This window comes from Phyllostomus discolor, chromosome 12 (genome assembly GCF_004126475.2).
Source record: "Phyllostomus discolor isolate MPI-MPIP mPhyDis1 chromosome 12, mPhyDis1.pri.v3, whole genome shotgun sequence".
Classification (NCBI taxonomy): domain Eukaryota; kingdom Metazoa; phylum Chordata; class Mammalia; order Chiroptera; family Phyllostomidae; genus Phyllostomus; species Phyllostomus discolor.
This window is the reverse complement of record NC_040914.2, coordinates 76,668,975-76,684,214: the sequence shown is the minus strand read 5'-3', so window position 1 is coordinate 76,684,214 and position 15,240 is coordinate 76,668,975. Positions and strand designations below refer to the sequence as shown.

Below are 15,240 nucleotides of genomic sequence, written 5' to 3'. Positions count from 1 at the left end.
TTGAAATGTATTTTATAAAGAGACTTTGTACTCCCTGCAAGAGGATGCCAGACCGACCTGCCATACATAGGAGAGGGTAGTTTAGAAGTAACACCAAGACAACGATGACCTGGAGGTGCTGCCGCCCAGATGGGGCTTCTTAGTCGAAGAGGGAGAGGAGCACGTGCCGAGGAGGCGCTGCTCACACCCGTGCCCTCTCCTGGTCCTCAGAAGGACCCGCAGGGACAAAGTCAGAACGGATCTCTCCCCCTCTGCTGCAGCTGTCCCTAAGTGCCCAGAAGCCCACCTAGTTTCCCACCGGGGGCCCTGTCCATAAAGTGCTGGGGGGTGGGGCGTTCCTGACGTCCTCCTCAGACGCACGCAGGGTCCAGCCCCACACTTGGGCTCCCTGTTGCTTCCTCCCCTCGAAAGCTCTTCTTCTCTGCCTCGCCATCATCTACTCCTCTGTTAAGGGCCCGCTTAAAACACCCTCCTCCAGCCCTGAGTTGGTTGGGCATTGTCTCGCAAAGCAAAGGGTCACTGGTTCGATTCCTGGCCAGGGCACATGCCTGGGCTGCAGGTTTGGTCCTCGGTTGGGTATGTATGAGAGGCAACTGATTGATGTTTCTCTCTCATATCGATGTTTCTCTCCCTTTCTTTCTCCCTCCCTTTCTCTCTCTTTAAAAATAAATCATTAAAATCTTTAAAAAAGCCCTCCTCAGGGAGTCCTCCCTGTGTCATCCAAGGTCCCACAAGCCTTGCATCACCTCCTCCAGGAAACCCTCCTTGTGCTCACAGGTAGTTAACCCTCCCTGCCCCAGTCCCCACCTGGCTCCAATACCCACATCTTCTGATGTGTTTCACATGTAGTGGTGGGGGTTCCTGAGCTGGAGTCTACCCCTGACCTGGCTCAGGAGGGTCAAAGGGGCCTGTGCCCTGGGTGGGAGGCTGCCCTGGCCACAACCCTGCAACCGGTGGGTGGTCTAGCGGTGGTTGGGGCTCCTTACCGGTTCTGCCTGCCTGGGGGATGAGGCTCTGCTCTGGATGCTTCCTTGGAATGGGCCCCAGGACAGGCCCTCAGCAAGGCTGCGTCGGGCCCGCACGCACCTCTGCCCATCCTGCAGGACTTCCTCCAGCTCGTCTGCGGGGAGAGACATCAGGGGTGTGAGGAGCGCCCACCATGGTGACCACCCAGCCCTGCTGCCTGCGCAGGTCTAGCCTACCTCTGCAGTCCCTGCCCCCAGGAGCAGTCAGGCGGCTGCAGGGCCACGGAGGCAGTGCCACCCTGTGGGCCTGGGCCTGAGGTACAGGGGTGGTAGCTGGTGCCCAGCTCCGGGGGCCAGGCCAGCCCCTCTGGTGGGTCTTTCCCGAAGACCAAGGGCTGCAGAGATAGGACACTGAGGGGTGCCTGCAGCTGTATTTGAGCAGGCAGGTGCATAGCTTGGGGCCCATAGCTGCGCTATCAGGGACATGTGTGGTCTGGGAACCATAGCCACTGTGCCAGTAACACACATGGCCCAGGGACCACAGCTGCCATGTCAGGGACATCTGTGACCCTCACACAGCCCAGAGAGGCACTGGCAAAGTTGCTTGTGCCCAGGATGCATGCATGGAGCCAGATCACCCTTGCCGCCTGTGCTGGGATGGGAGGAGCAGAGGACAAAGATGTTGACGAGACCCATCCCCATCCCTCCGCACCGTCCTCCCAGCTCCTTCCCAGTGGCAAGTCCCTCATTCTGCACAGCAGGCCTGTGAAGGCAGCTGTGGAAATGCTGAGCCTTGCTTTCCGCACCTATAAGACTGGATCCCCGATACTTCTTACTTCCCTGGGTGGTGTGAGGATTGAATGAGCTCCCCACCCAGCATGCTTAGCACAGTGCTCGGAGGGGCAGCCGAGGTGCAGAGAGAGCCCGAGCCCTCCTCACAAGGCCCTCAGCAAGGCCAGAATCTCCACCTGGGTTGTTGGAGCTCAGTTCCATTTACTCTCCAAAGATCAGTGGGGTCCCCAGGATGCTGTTGACCCCACGTGGCCTTCAGGACCTCTGTTCCCTCTCTGGAAGGACTGGACCCTGACTCGCCCTCAGGTCTTGGGCCAGCCATGGCCCCTGTAAGGGCCCGTCTCCTAGCTGAGGGTAGAAGGTGGCATGGGCTCTGCCAGCTTATGTGGCCTTGGCCGTGACTCTGTGGTATGGCTCGAGTAGTGGCATCCGCTGCAGAGCCAGCATTCTGCTCTGCTTACACAGACAGGCCTCAGCTGTGAGCCCCGGTGACAGTCTCCCTCACAGGCAGGGCCTTGGGCTTGGGCAGGGTCTATAGCCAGGCTCCTGGGTTCAGCCAAGGCATGATACACGATCCACATGACCTTGTGTGCTGGGCTGAAGGGCGGCCCCCAAGACATATGTCTACCCAGAACCTAGGGCTATGCCCTTATTTGGAAAAAGGGTCCTTGCTGACATTATCAAGTTAGGGTCTCCAGGTGACAGCATCGTGGGACACCCACTGGGCCCTAAGTCTAATGACAAAGGTTCTTGCAAGAAGAGACGCAGAGAGGAGAGACCCCAGGAAAAGGCCGTGTGAAGACAGAGGCAGAGATGCAGTGGTGCGCCCAGGAGGAAGCTGCGCCTGGGGCCCCCGGAGTTGGGAGAGGCGGGAGCGGCCCTCCCCTGGAGCCTCCGGAGGGAGCACAGCCCTGCGGACACACAGATTTGGGACTTCTGGCTCCAGAACACTGAGAGAATGCATTTCTGTTGTTCTAAGGCACCGAGGTGGTACACATTTGTCAGGGCTGCCCTGGAGGAATCACACCTGCATCTTACCTCTCCTCCCCCGCCTCAGCGTCCTCTTTGGACGAGGGGAGAGTGGCGGCCCTGTCCTCAGATGGCAGCACCTCCCTAGGCCATGCAACCTCTGCTCAGGAAGGCCAGGCCACCTTATGCCTCAGGTGCCACCCAGGCCGCCTGGGCCCACGGAGGCCTCATGTGGCCTGGCCAGGTCCCTGAGCAAGCGCTTCTGTGGCGGCCCCACTTCCTGGAGCCCCGATTGGGCAGGCTGTGGCCTTAATGGGCCCGATTATCAGATAACTGCCGGCCTAATGGCAGAGATAACGTGTAAATATGCCAGGAGGCCCGGCTAAAACGTTCTAACTGGGTCCTTGTCTTCCCCAGGGCAGATAAGATGGCAGGAGACCAGGGCGAGGCCGAGGAGGCCGGCGCCCCTTTATCAGCCCCGCAGAGAGGGGGGCAGTGGCCAGCTCTGTTGCTCTGTGGCCTGCCTGCAAGGGTCTGAGTCCTCTGCCAGCCCCCGAGGATGCCTGGGTCCCAGCCCACGGGCCACACCCTCCTCAGGCCCTCAGAAATTGGTGCCAAGGGACAGGAGTGGGGCCCAGCCACATGCGGTCACCCAATCTGGCCCAGGCGGCCCTACGAAGCTGGCCTTCTCCTTAAGCCCCCCTGTACGGATGAAGAAACCGAGGCCCTGACAGGACCCACAGCTGGCTGTGGGATGCCAGGACCTGACCCCAGGCCACCTGGCTCTGGATGCTGACCGAGGGTCCTGGCCCCTTGTGTCCTAAGTATATCTGGGTCTGTGGTCCTCCACCTGGCCATCCCTCAGGGGTAGGTGTGTGTGAGCGAGAGACGGGCGATGAAGAGGCTGTCTAGAGATGAGCTCGCTGGGCACTCATTTGTCTGTCCATGTGTTTGTCTGTCCAGCTACCTGATGGGCCCATGTGCTGCTGCTGAGGCTGGCAGGGAGCTCACCAAGGACTGAGCCCGTGGATTGCCCACTCGGGGCAGTAGGATCAAGGGGGAAGCATCCAGAATCCTAATGCAATGGCTCACCCTACCCTGACAACGAGACACGCACTAAGCCACGCGGGTTGGCCTGCACTTGGGCCTCTTAACTGGGTTGCCCATTTGCTCCTCTGGGCACTAGTTCTGCTGCTGGGGCCACAGACAGGACAGGCGCAGTGGCCCTGGCGCCCTCAGTCTTCACATATTTTCTTTTCCATGTGCAGAATGTTTGTGTAGGAGTCGTTCCTGGCCTTGTCAGTCATGGAGCCCCCATGAGGAGACAACACTTTCCATCTTAGGCTGGTGCCCACCTTCCTGTAGGAGGAGGAGCTCGGAATTCAACTCAGTCTTTCCATGTGTGGGCTGGGCCTCGGGGGCATGGAGGTGGAGGGAGGCAGCTGGCCCAGGTGGCTCCACACAGAAAACAGAGAGTGGGGCAGCCCCTGGCATCCCAGCCTGCCCTGTGTGTCATACCTGTGGGGGCCCGTGGTCCCCTTCCCGGAGCTCTGGCTCTGGCTTGCCCCCTACCTGCCCACGCATGCACCCACAGGCAAACGGCCGTGCTTCCTAATCGGAGCCCCACGGCTGGCGGGCCCAGCCTCCCAGATAACAGCATGGCTGGTGTTCCCCACGGCAGCCGCTCCATCTCCTGGGTATCATGCTTTGCCAGACAGGCCTGGCTCCTGATAAAGGCGACTGTTCTGCATGGCTGGGGACAGAACCCACCACTCTGGGCTTGCTGGGGGCTGGTGAAGACCCCGGAAACGTGGGGTGGCTGGGAAATGGCAATGGTCACTAAGACAATCCACCTTCCGGGTCAGGGGAAAGCCGTTTGAGGCTCCCCCTGTGGGTGGATGGCAGGTGCCGGGCACCTCCGTGCAGTGTCCAACCCGTGCAACTGTCCATGGTAGCCCTGGTGATGTTCAACCCCTGTCTGCTCGGATGACCTATTTCCAGGTCCCTGTTCCTGCCCAAATCCTCCCAGGGCCAGAAGAGGGTCAAGCAGGCGTTAAAGAGCAGTTAGTACCTCACAGAGACCCCCTTCTAACCACAAGTAAAACTGCATTAGAAAAGTGGGGGTGGGTGGGACCACTTGCTTCTGGCAGACTGGGTATCTCGTGAGGGTTCAGTTCAAGGCCAAGAATGAATGAAGGCAGACATAAGCAAGGGCGAGGGGCTAAGAGGTGGGAGGTGCTGAGCCAGGGGTGACGGCTGACAGGGAGAGTGACAGGCAGGAAGATGCAGTTATTTTTAAATAGCCTCTGTAAGAGCCGGAGGACCCGCTCAGCAGCAGCTGTGCAGATGGCCACTTCCCAGCCACACTGACAGGAAACCCGGGGCCCAGAGAGGCCCAGGAGCACCCACGCCACACCGTGCGCTCAGGCTGAAGGTGGGACTGAAACCTAGGTCTCTGGACTCATGGCTCAGTGTTCACCCAGGTGGGCACCCGGGGAAAGGACAAAGGAGGCACAGCGTCTGCCCTCAAGGAAACGCAGAGGGAAACATCTCTGATGGTGGGCCAGTCAGGGTAGGCTTCCAGGTGGAGGTGTCCTACTCCCCAGAAGCCTCCTGTGACCCATATCTCTTGTTTCCTCATCCCCAGCTCCAGCCAGGTACTGGCCAACTCTTCTCTATCTACCCTGGTCCCTAGCCCCTGAGCTGGAGAATGAGGGCAATGACATTTACCCCAAGAAGTCGCAATCTTCACATGGTTTCTGGCCATTTATTGAGCCTTAGCCAAGGGCTTGACCCAGTTTACAGAGATTCCTCCTGGCCACACTGCACTTATTCCCCAGTGTACAGAGGAGTGGGAGACTGAGGGTCAGAGAGGTTAAGCAACCAGCCCGAGGTACACAGTAAGTAGGTGGGAGGTCATGGCCAGGGCCTCAACACCCTTTTCTGGGCAGAGGCAGGAGGTGATGGAGAAGACAGAGGATAGAGAGGCTGCCGAGGAGGAGGTGGGGTGAGGGTGGGTGCTGCGGGCCAGCTCTGAGCTCTTCTGTCCCATTGCTGACTTCCTGCTGTCCCCAGTTTCTCCATTTGCAAATGGCACCCTCTGGGGGTGAGACAGGTCCTGATGCCTGGGTGGACCCCCCACCCCCATAGGGGTCAGCCCATCACTATAGGCACAGCATCGGGAGAAAAACTAATTTATTCCGGCAAACAACCTCACACGCGTTATTTCCAGAGCAAACACGCAGCATGGGATTCAATTTCACCCCCAAGCATCTGTGAGCAACCAGATGAAAAAACTCAGTTTTTGCATATTTATACGATTTACACGTCTATTTAGGTCTCAAAACCCTCAATGGCATCCCACGGGGATGGTGAAGGGAAGCAGGGCTGAGTGTTGCCACCTGGGCCGGTTAGACCCACTCCTGGGCGCTTGGCGGAGGGGCGGCTAGTGAAAGAATTGGGGTCTGGGGTCAGTGGGCTGGGGCCAGGGCCTGCCTCCGCTCGCCCCTCACCAAGCCTCAGTTTACCTGCTGGCTTGGCAGTTGTTCAAGTAGAGGCCCAAGTGTGGGCCGAGCACTGCTTTCCTCCCTGGGTCCGGCCCAGGGCTGCCCTGAGCGGCCGCCGCCCTCAGCTTTGGCTCCAGCTCTGCCCCGCCCTGGAGCGCGTGGTGTCCTCCCTCAGCAACCTGAACAGGCCAGGGAGGGTTCCACTCCTCCCTCTTCATCCCACAGAGGGGGCCCAGAGAGCTGGAGCAACTCCCTAAGGGCTGCACAGCAGGCACCCGCCCAGACCGGCCAGGCCTGGGCTCCTTTCTGACAGAAGACCCAGGGCTCCAACCTGGACCATCTGGCTCCGGAGTCCACTGTGCCTGGCTTCCTGGGCCTTAGTGTCCCCCAGAAGCAATGGCCCCAGCAGGCTGGCTTGCAACTCTGACCTGGGGCAGCTCTGTATGTTTGCTGGAGTGGCCCTTCCTTTATGCTAATGGCTGACGGCCTCCAGAGCAGAGTCCAGCCACTGGGCAGTCCCTGCCCTGAATGGTGGGCTATGGGCTCAGCATGTGGGTACTCACCCTGGGGTCACTGCCAGCACCCACTTATCTAATCAGCCTCATCACTCCCACCCAGCCCCGCCCTGTGGCTCCTGTGGGCCAGCTGGCCCTGGCTTTGTGGGGAGTGGCCCTATCTCAGGGATCATGCTGTTTGCCTTTGATAAAAGTCATAGAAAAGAGAGGGAAAAAGGAGCAAGAGGGAGAGAGGGAGGGAGAGATGGAGGAAAATCCCAGGACGAGCAGTACCCCCTTCCCCTCGGTAGGGCTTTAAAAGTGTTCCTGGGTTTGGGCTCACAGTGGAGCTGGCTTGGAGACTGTGTGGGCCCCGAGAGAGTGTATTTCTAACACATCCTATGCCAGTGTAGAAACCAGGCCCAGAGAGGGCAAGCGGCTGTTAAGGTCACACAGCAGATCACAGCTGGCCCTCTATTCGCCGGCAACAACGTTCTCCAGACCCGTTCGCTCACACACCTGCTCGGCCCCTCCCACCGCAGATGCACCTCACTGGACCCTGCCATGAATGATCTGGAGCAATGGGGACTGTGCCCCTTTTACTGAGGGTAATGTGACTTGGCTGAGGTCACCTGCTCTATAAATAAAGTCCAGCCCTTTCCCAGTCCTCAACTCGGCCCTCCTGACAAGGAAAGCCATGAGCTGGATGGCAGCTGAAGCCCTAGAAGAACAGAAACAAGGACAAAGGGAGGAGGAGGCTGAGTGACTCCTCCTCCTGCCCCAGGTGGCCACCACCATCCAGGGTCTGTCTTCTCTGCAGCTTTGGCAATTGACCTTGGCTCTGGAACCTGTGTTTGTATCCTACCACTGACATCTCCTGGCTGGACAGGTCATTTCCCTCGCTTCTGTTTCTGCTTGTGTGAAACAGGATGTAAGAGCACCTGCCTCTCAGGTCATTGCAAGGAGAAAAGACATAATAAATATGGTACATGAAGGACAGGGCCTGCACACAGTAGGTACTCAATAAGCACTCACAGAAGCATGGCCTGCAAGCAGGCCCCAGGGGTCCAGCTGGGCGAAGTGCAGGCTCTGCATGACCTCGGCCAGGCTCTCAGCCCCTCTGGGCTGCACCCCATCTCTAAAAGCGATGACACCAGTGCCTGCTCTCAGCGGGCCGGTGCTGCCTGATGGCTCTGGTACGGCGCCGCACGACTGCCAGTCCTTGCCTCCGAGTCCATGGTGGCTGCCGTGGCGGTGGAACACAGCTGCAGACACCACTACCTGCCTGCCTGGGCACCCCGGCCCCGGCGTGCAGGGGGACTTGGGAGCCACCCATGGGGGGGTGGGCGGAGCCCAGTCCTGTGGACATACCAACAGGGGTCACAGGTAGGCACAGAAGGCCAGCTCCTGGGTGGTGGTTGTGAGCTGTGAGTGGAGCATTCTAGATGGGGCGGCGCCACCCGAGGCCATGAGAGAGCCTGCGGCCCATGGCTGGTCAGCCTCCCTTCTGCCCTGTGAGAGCCTGGGGAGGGGGGGTGTTATTCCATGGGGATGCTGTGATGGCCTGGCTCACGTGGGACCCTCCTGTGATCTGGCCGGAGGGGTCAGATCGAGGCCTGGGGAGAAATGGCTGGGGGAAGGCAAGTTCCCACCAGCTTCTTGGAACATCCCCACCTGCTCAGCCCCACCCTTTGGTCCCCTGTTCTTTTCTTTTTTAAAAAAATTTAATGACATTTATTTGAGGTGGTTTTGGGGAGATGGCTTGGAGATTGTGGGGGATGTGATTAAAGCCCCCAAAGTCCTTGGCATGGTCTTTGGGACTCAAAACACAGAACAGGACTGATGGCCGAGGGACAGACTACTACACTGAAAGCCCATTAAAAAGGTTGGTCTTGTTCTGTGGGCTCCTGTTCTTGCTTCCATTTAAAGATGGGGCAACAAGGCCCAGAGCGGGGGATGCCTGGCTCAGGGTTCCTGTGTGGAAATGGCACCCCATTGTCCTAGGGCATGAGGACAGCTGTGGGGCTGTCTGGGTGAACTGGCAAGGTCACAGTGGACTGAGGACAGCCCGCTGTTTGTTCCCAGGAGGCCCACCCTTGCTGCCAGTTGTCCCCCAGGCTTGCCTGTCTGTGGGAGCTGTGCAGATTTTCCCACCTGGGCTGCTTTCCCCGGGGTGTGGCAGTAGCAAGACTCCCAGCTGCACTGCTCACAGGCTTGGTGCCGACCTTCTTGTACCCTCTAGGGCATGAAAAAGGCAGTCATATCAACATAACCCAGGGCCTCAGGACCTGGACCCCAGAGCTACAGGGTGCCAGTCAGCTCTGGGTATGTCCCCTGGATCAAGCCACACCTGAATGTCACACCAGGAAACAAAGAGGAGCAGAGTTTAAATTTAGCTGTGGCTCCGTCACTAGTGGCCACCATACCTTTGGACAGACCTTGCCCCATCTCAAGCCTTTGCTCTCATCTGTGAATCATGGGGACTCAGTGTCGAGAGGACATGGCTTAAAAAGCTTTGGGGAAAAAAACAGTATGGTCCCTTTCCCAGGCTCTCTGCCAGTCCAGGGAAGCAAGGCTTGGGAAGGTTGAGGGGTTGTCCAAGGTCACATGCCCAGCAAGTGGCACAGAGAGCCAATCAAGCTCAGGTCCCTCTGACCCCAAACACATGACCCTAACCCAGGCCGCGTGCCCGCTCTCATGGCGAACCTGGCCCCGCACATGGCTGGCACGCTCCCGGCCACAGCACAGTCCCGGTCCCATTTCACAGGTGGGACATACTGTGCTGACAGGGGAGTCAACGATTCTGATGCCCAGGCAGCATGCACAGGCTGCACCCCAGCCCTGAGGCTATCTTCCAGGCCCCGCTGCAGGACCCTGGCCCCATGGCAGTTGGTGCGGCCATGGTGGAAGGAATAGAATAATCCGGCACATGCTGCTCTGGAGGGAGGCAGTGGTGACAGGAGTGAGGAGCCTTGGAAGCAAAGCCACCAGAGCCTCAGCGGATTAGTGGCTTGTGGCCCGGGTGAGGATTTCTATCCCACCTCTGCCTGGGCCCCATCAGAGGGCTCAGACCCCCACAGTAATGCCAGATGGTCTGGGAGCTGGGAGCTGAGGACATGAATAAAAACGGGGACCTGCTGTTGTGATTTAAAAATAAGGTTTCACATACAATCTGGGAGGGAGATAGTGGATGCTGTGACGGAGCCCGGCTCCGGTTCCTGAAGGCCAGAACCCGTGTGAGCCCGCGCCAGCTGCTGCCCCTCGGACAGCAGCCACTCCCTGGGTGGTGCCCCACCCCCTGCCCCTATTCTGGCCACACTTCCACCACATCACTTCTGCGTTATTTTATAATATTGAGTGCCCAGTGCTGGAGATGTGGGTGTGACTGTAACCAAGCCTGGCATCCATTTCACTGGAGGGGAAAGTCAGGGAAAATTCCTGGGAACCTCCCAACCCCCTGCGCAGGGCCTCCTGGGTGTCCCCCTGGTCCCACCACCGCCCGGGGGCATCTCTGGCCTCTCTGTCCTTACCCTGGTGCCCTCTGCCCAGCATGGCTCCTGCTGGCCTCTGGGCATGGTTACAGGTGCCCAGCCTCTGCTAGCACCAGCCAGCCCGGAGCTCAGGCTAGGACGGTGCACAGAGCCTGAGTCCCCCCTGGAGAGGGCATTTCCCTCTCATTCCAGGTCAGAGCCTTCTTAAGAGGTGTCCCACAGACCCTGTGCTCCCAGGGGCTGGTTGCTGGGGGCAACATGAGTGTTGACCTCCTCCTGTGGCAGGGGCACACCTGCCTGGAGAACTAGGGTGGCTTGCCCAGCCCATGCACAAGGCTAAAGCGTTCTTTCCACTGAACATGGGCTGACTGCCCACCCACTGGGCAAAGCGCCCTCTCCTGAACCTCCCCTCTCCTGTCAAGCTCTGCACAGCAGCTGCACAACAGGGGGTGGGCTGAGATGAGGCAGAGCTGGCAGGTGACATTACTGGGAGCCAACGGCAGAGGGGGCTGGCATGTTGCTGGCTCCAGTGTGGGCCTGTGGATGCAGGCGCGATGACCGCCACAGGGACAGGGCCTAGGGGTGTGCTCCATGGCCTCTGTGTACCTGAGTGACCTCATGCATACAGCAGTGTCGATGCCCTTGGCCACCAGCCCCTAGCACTGTGGAGCTGACACTTGTATTTTATGAACTCTGTCTCTCCACCAGAATGTTAGCCCCTTGGGCTGGGGCTGCCAAGGGCTGTGTTCTGATGGCCCCAATAGAGCTGGGCACCCAGCAAGTACCTGTGTCTGGAGGACGGTGGTAGGAGTTGGCACTAGAAGTGGGTGCTCCAGTCCAATCAGCAAGCATAGGTCTGGGAGATTGGGGCAGCTGGTCCTGCTGGGCATGAGAGGGGCCCCATGCCAGCCTCCCCTCTGCATCTGTTCTCACCTCCCAGCCACCTCCCCTCCTGACCCTGGGGAGGGGCCTAGCCACTGCGGGCCTCCTCATAGGGGTGGCCCTCAGGCCGCCCACCCACAAAGAGGTGGTGGGCATGGAGGGGGACTGCCGGGACTAGAGGGACTAGAGTTCACCGTGGATTGGCCTGCCTGCCAGCCAGGTGAGGGATGAATGGCGGGGGGTGGGGGCAGCCTCAGGCACTGGAGCCCCCGGCCCTGCCCCCACCCTGTCCGCCAGCTGGTGCCTGTGAACTTCTCTCCCTATCACTGGAACATCACTGGGCATTATTGATTTTTTGATACAGAACAACAGCCCATCTTTATCGGGCTGAACCCTGGCCCCGGCTAATGGTGGAGCTGGGACCGCCTGGGAATAGCCCGGAGAACAGGGTGGGGCCTGGCTCCCCGGCCTGAGGCCTGTGGGGCCCTTCGCCGCTATCGGGGCCCGGAGACCTATCTTGGTGAGCGGTGACCCTAGGGTTGGGGGTCTGCAGGGCTCAGAGGGGACAAGGCCTTGAGCAGCAGGGGTCGTAGGGGTGCCACGCTCAGGCCCAGACGTGCCCTTTCTGAGGCCTTGTGGGCAGCTTAGAGTCTTTGGGAAGGTTGAGGTGGGGGACGGTCTAGAGCTCTGATCACCCCCAAGGTGGGGCTCTGAAACCCCAAGGTGGGGCTCCTTAAGGTGGCATGTGACCCAGATATCGACCTCCCCCAGGCATGGCCAGGAGCCCCAGCTTGACTGGCAGGAGCAGCCGTGGGGTGGGTGGTGGGCCTGAGAATCCTCAGGGGCAGTGTGCTGGGCTCAGGACACTGCCCTGACCTCACTGAGTTTTCCAACAGGCCCATCCCTGCTCCCCACCCTGGATGGAGCCTCCTCTCGGCCTTACGGAGCTGGAGAGCTATAGCTTCCTGGGTGCCTTAAAGCTCCAGGACTCATGGGCTAGCTGCCTTTTTAAAAAGCTAGCAGTGCTGGTCTCTGGGCCTCAGTCTTCCCACCTGTGAAGTGGGGAGAGGGAGCCCCTTCAGCTCCTGGGCCCTGGTAATTTGATCCTGGGAGACCCTGAGGCCTGAGCACTGGGGTCAGGGTCCCTGACTCTCCCGGCCCTGCCTCATCCTGTAGGCGGGCTGGAAGCAGGATGTGTGATAAGGCAAAGAAAATACCTCCTGTGCAAATAGCTTATCTGGCCCCTATCAGCCTGGGCGTCCTGGCCCCTGTCCCCTGTTTTTCCAGGGGCTAATACCACTGAGGGGGCCCTTTCTTCTCATCCAGCCTCCAGCTCACCACCGCTCAGCCCCCAGACTGGCCGTCCTGCCCTGCTCCCTGAACCAGGCTAGGACATGGTCCACACAGGGCCCTGACTCTCTTCTGTAAATGGGCAGGTGGAGCGGGGTTGAGCGAGGGTCCAGGCAGAGGCTGGGTGGTTGAAGGGTGAAGGGAGGACCCACTGCCACTGCCGAGGCACCAGGTACAGCCCCCAGTCTTGTCCCGCTGGGGGGCAGCAGTGGACACCAAGCCAATACACCTGAAAATATTATAATACTGCCACTACCTATGCAGGGTGAGCCCCTTAGGGATTATGAAGATCTCCCCAGAAAAGGCACCTGCTCACCCTTTATGAGCACCAAGCACCTCCCATCTGCTCTGCCCACAACGGAGGTGTTTACACAGGGGCAGGGAGGCTGAGGCCTGTATGGAGGGCCCTGGCTTGCCCACAGCCCCACAGCCTGAGGGACAACCCAGCAGGAGGCTGGTCCTGGGAACTGTTAAAGCCCTCTCTTGTGAAAGCTGGGCGTGTTCGCTGCACTATGCAAAACCAGCCAACACCTGCTTCCACGGTACAGATCAACTCAACCCTCCAACCTCCCCATGCCGTAGGGACTGGTATTCTCTTTCACAGATGAGGAGACTGGGGGTCTCCTGCTTCGTGCCCCTGAGGAGGTGGCGGGGAGGACAATGACTGGGGAAGGGCGGGGCTGGGGAGAGAGGTGAGGACTGCAGTACAGCCAGCCTTGCCCTGCATGCAGCAGGCGCGGGTGGGCCCCCGCCCCAGACACAGCTGAGCCTCCGCTCAGGGACTCTAGGGGCTCCCCGCTGGGCCCTGAAAGGAGCGCCCTGCTGCCCATCTAGCTGAGTCCGTAGCCAGGCTCCACCGCAGGTCCCTGTCTGGGGGCATGGTGCTTGCTCCCACCTCCACTCCATCTCTGGTCTGCCAAGACGACTGCATGACCCCTCTGTGACCCAGCAAGGTCCCCCGGGCCCTGGAGTGGAACACGTAGAACTGGCAGGACCAGCAAAGCTCAGGGGCCTGGGAAGGGGGTGGGTGGTGGTGGGACTGCCCATGTTGGCCCCAGGTCTGCTGTTCCTGCCCATGGCCTTTGACCCTGGGCATGTCTGACCCACCGTGTGTGCGGGGACATGCACATGATGGCGGAGCAGTGGGGACATCTGCACAGAATTCGCTACTTTTAGAATCATTTCTCTCTCTTTTTGTAGAAATTGTGCAGGCCAGCAAAAATAAATAAATAAACAAACGAATATAAATGGTTTGCTATCTTCAACGCGGTGTGATGGCTATCCTCGCCATCCTGCGCCTGTCCACGCTGAGATTATTTTTCTGGGATAAATTCTGAGAAGCTGAACTGCTGAGTCAAGGCAAGAGCATCACAGGGCTGTGTGGGATCCGGCCTGGGCACCGGGTGTGTGAATGCTTCTTTTGGAGAAGGGGGTAGGTCCCTGGAGCCCACTGCACCCAGCAGCTCCAGGCAGCAGGGGGAGTCTTGGTGACAGCCACGAGCACCGAGGCTGAGGGAAGCTGGAGAACAGCCCAGGAGGCCCAGAGGCCCGGGCATGGCCCAGATGGGAGCCTGGGGCCAAAGCCCTTGCAGGAGCTCACTGCTCTCAGGGCACTCGGGGATCCTGTGAGGGATGGGGCTGGGGATGCGTGGGACACAGGGGTCCGTCTGGAGAGGCAAGGACAGGTTCTGGCGGGGAGGGGGCGGGGGCGGGGGCCGAGGCAGGCAGGGCCCCCCTCCTCACCACAACACATAATAAGCCCCCGAGATAGCATCGTGCCTCATTTCAGGCCCCGCGCGGCCCTTTCGGGCAGGATATGACCAGCCCTCGAGCCGATGGCGGCCCCTTTGTCCCATCTCCGGGGACCGATCTTATCGGCCACGTCCAGCGCTGCCGTAATGGAAAAGCGCGGTGAGGAAATCAAAAGTTACGCACAGAGATAGAGGAATAATAAATAAATAAATAAGGAGCCCAGCTCGCCCGGCAGGGGGAGGGGCTCCCCGAGAACAAAGTGTTAAACCGCATGGCGAGGAGGGCACGTGGCCGGCTGGGCCTGTGGGGTCAGTGGGGGCCTGGTGCCCATCCTGGGTCAGAGAGCCACTGCAGCTCACCCAGCCTCCGTTTCGTCATCTGGCAAGTAGGTGTGATCAAAGAGCCCCCCTGCCCCCACCCTGGGCTGAGGGAGATCCCATGACAAACAATGTCAGGCTCGAGGGCAGTGCTGCCTGTGACTGACAGTGGGTTGCCTCTGTCTCTCCTGGGCAATGAGAGCCAGCTGGTACAGGGGAGGGAACTGCCTGATGGCGACCCCGACACACCCCAGCTGAGGCTGCATGACCCCAGGGAGAGCCCAACACCACGCCCTGGGGACCACAGCCCCAGGCACAGCATAGCCCGGAGCGTGCTTAGAGCTGCCACATTGCACGCGCTGCCTGCCTGCGGCCCTGCACTGCTGGGGCCTGTCCCAGCCCTCCTGGCACTGCCAGACCCCTGAACATCCTGTCCCCCTCCCACAGAGAAGCAGCTTGAGCCCAGAGAAGGGTGAGGGGGACCCAAGGTCCCCAGTGAGAGAGGCGACAGCTGGATGCCAGGTCTGCCCTGGTACCAGTGTGCCCCCACAGCAAGGGGGTAGCGGGACAGTAACAGTACTGGTAACAGGGACAGTGGTCGTGACAGTGAGAGCACTAACGTGAGCACCAGGGTTAGTGCTAGCAACAGCAGCAGTGAGTGACAGTGCTAGTCCCAACAACAGCAACAGTGCTGGGACGAGTGACAGCAGGAGCGCTGGTGC

General features: G+C 59.8%; 1 protein-coding gene across 2 annotated transcripts in view; it reads right to left on the bottom strand.

The window, feature by feature from the left end:
• The window catches only part of ZFPM1 (zinc finger protein, FOG family member 1), a 74,828-nt gene that overhangs the window by 17,061 nt on the left and 42,527 nt on the right, over positions 1 to 15,240 (bottom strand). For both annotated transcript variants that reach the window (XM_036012388.1, XM_036012387.1), the window contains exon 4: positions 987 to 1,120. In XM_036012388.1, coding sequence (XP_035868281.1) covers positions 987 to 1,120 — 134 coding nt within the window. The remainder of the gene's footprint in view (positions 1 to 986; positions 1,121 to 15,240) is intronic.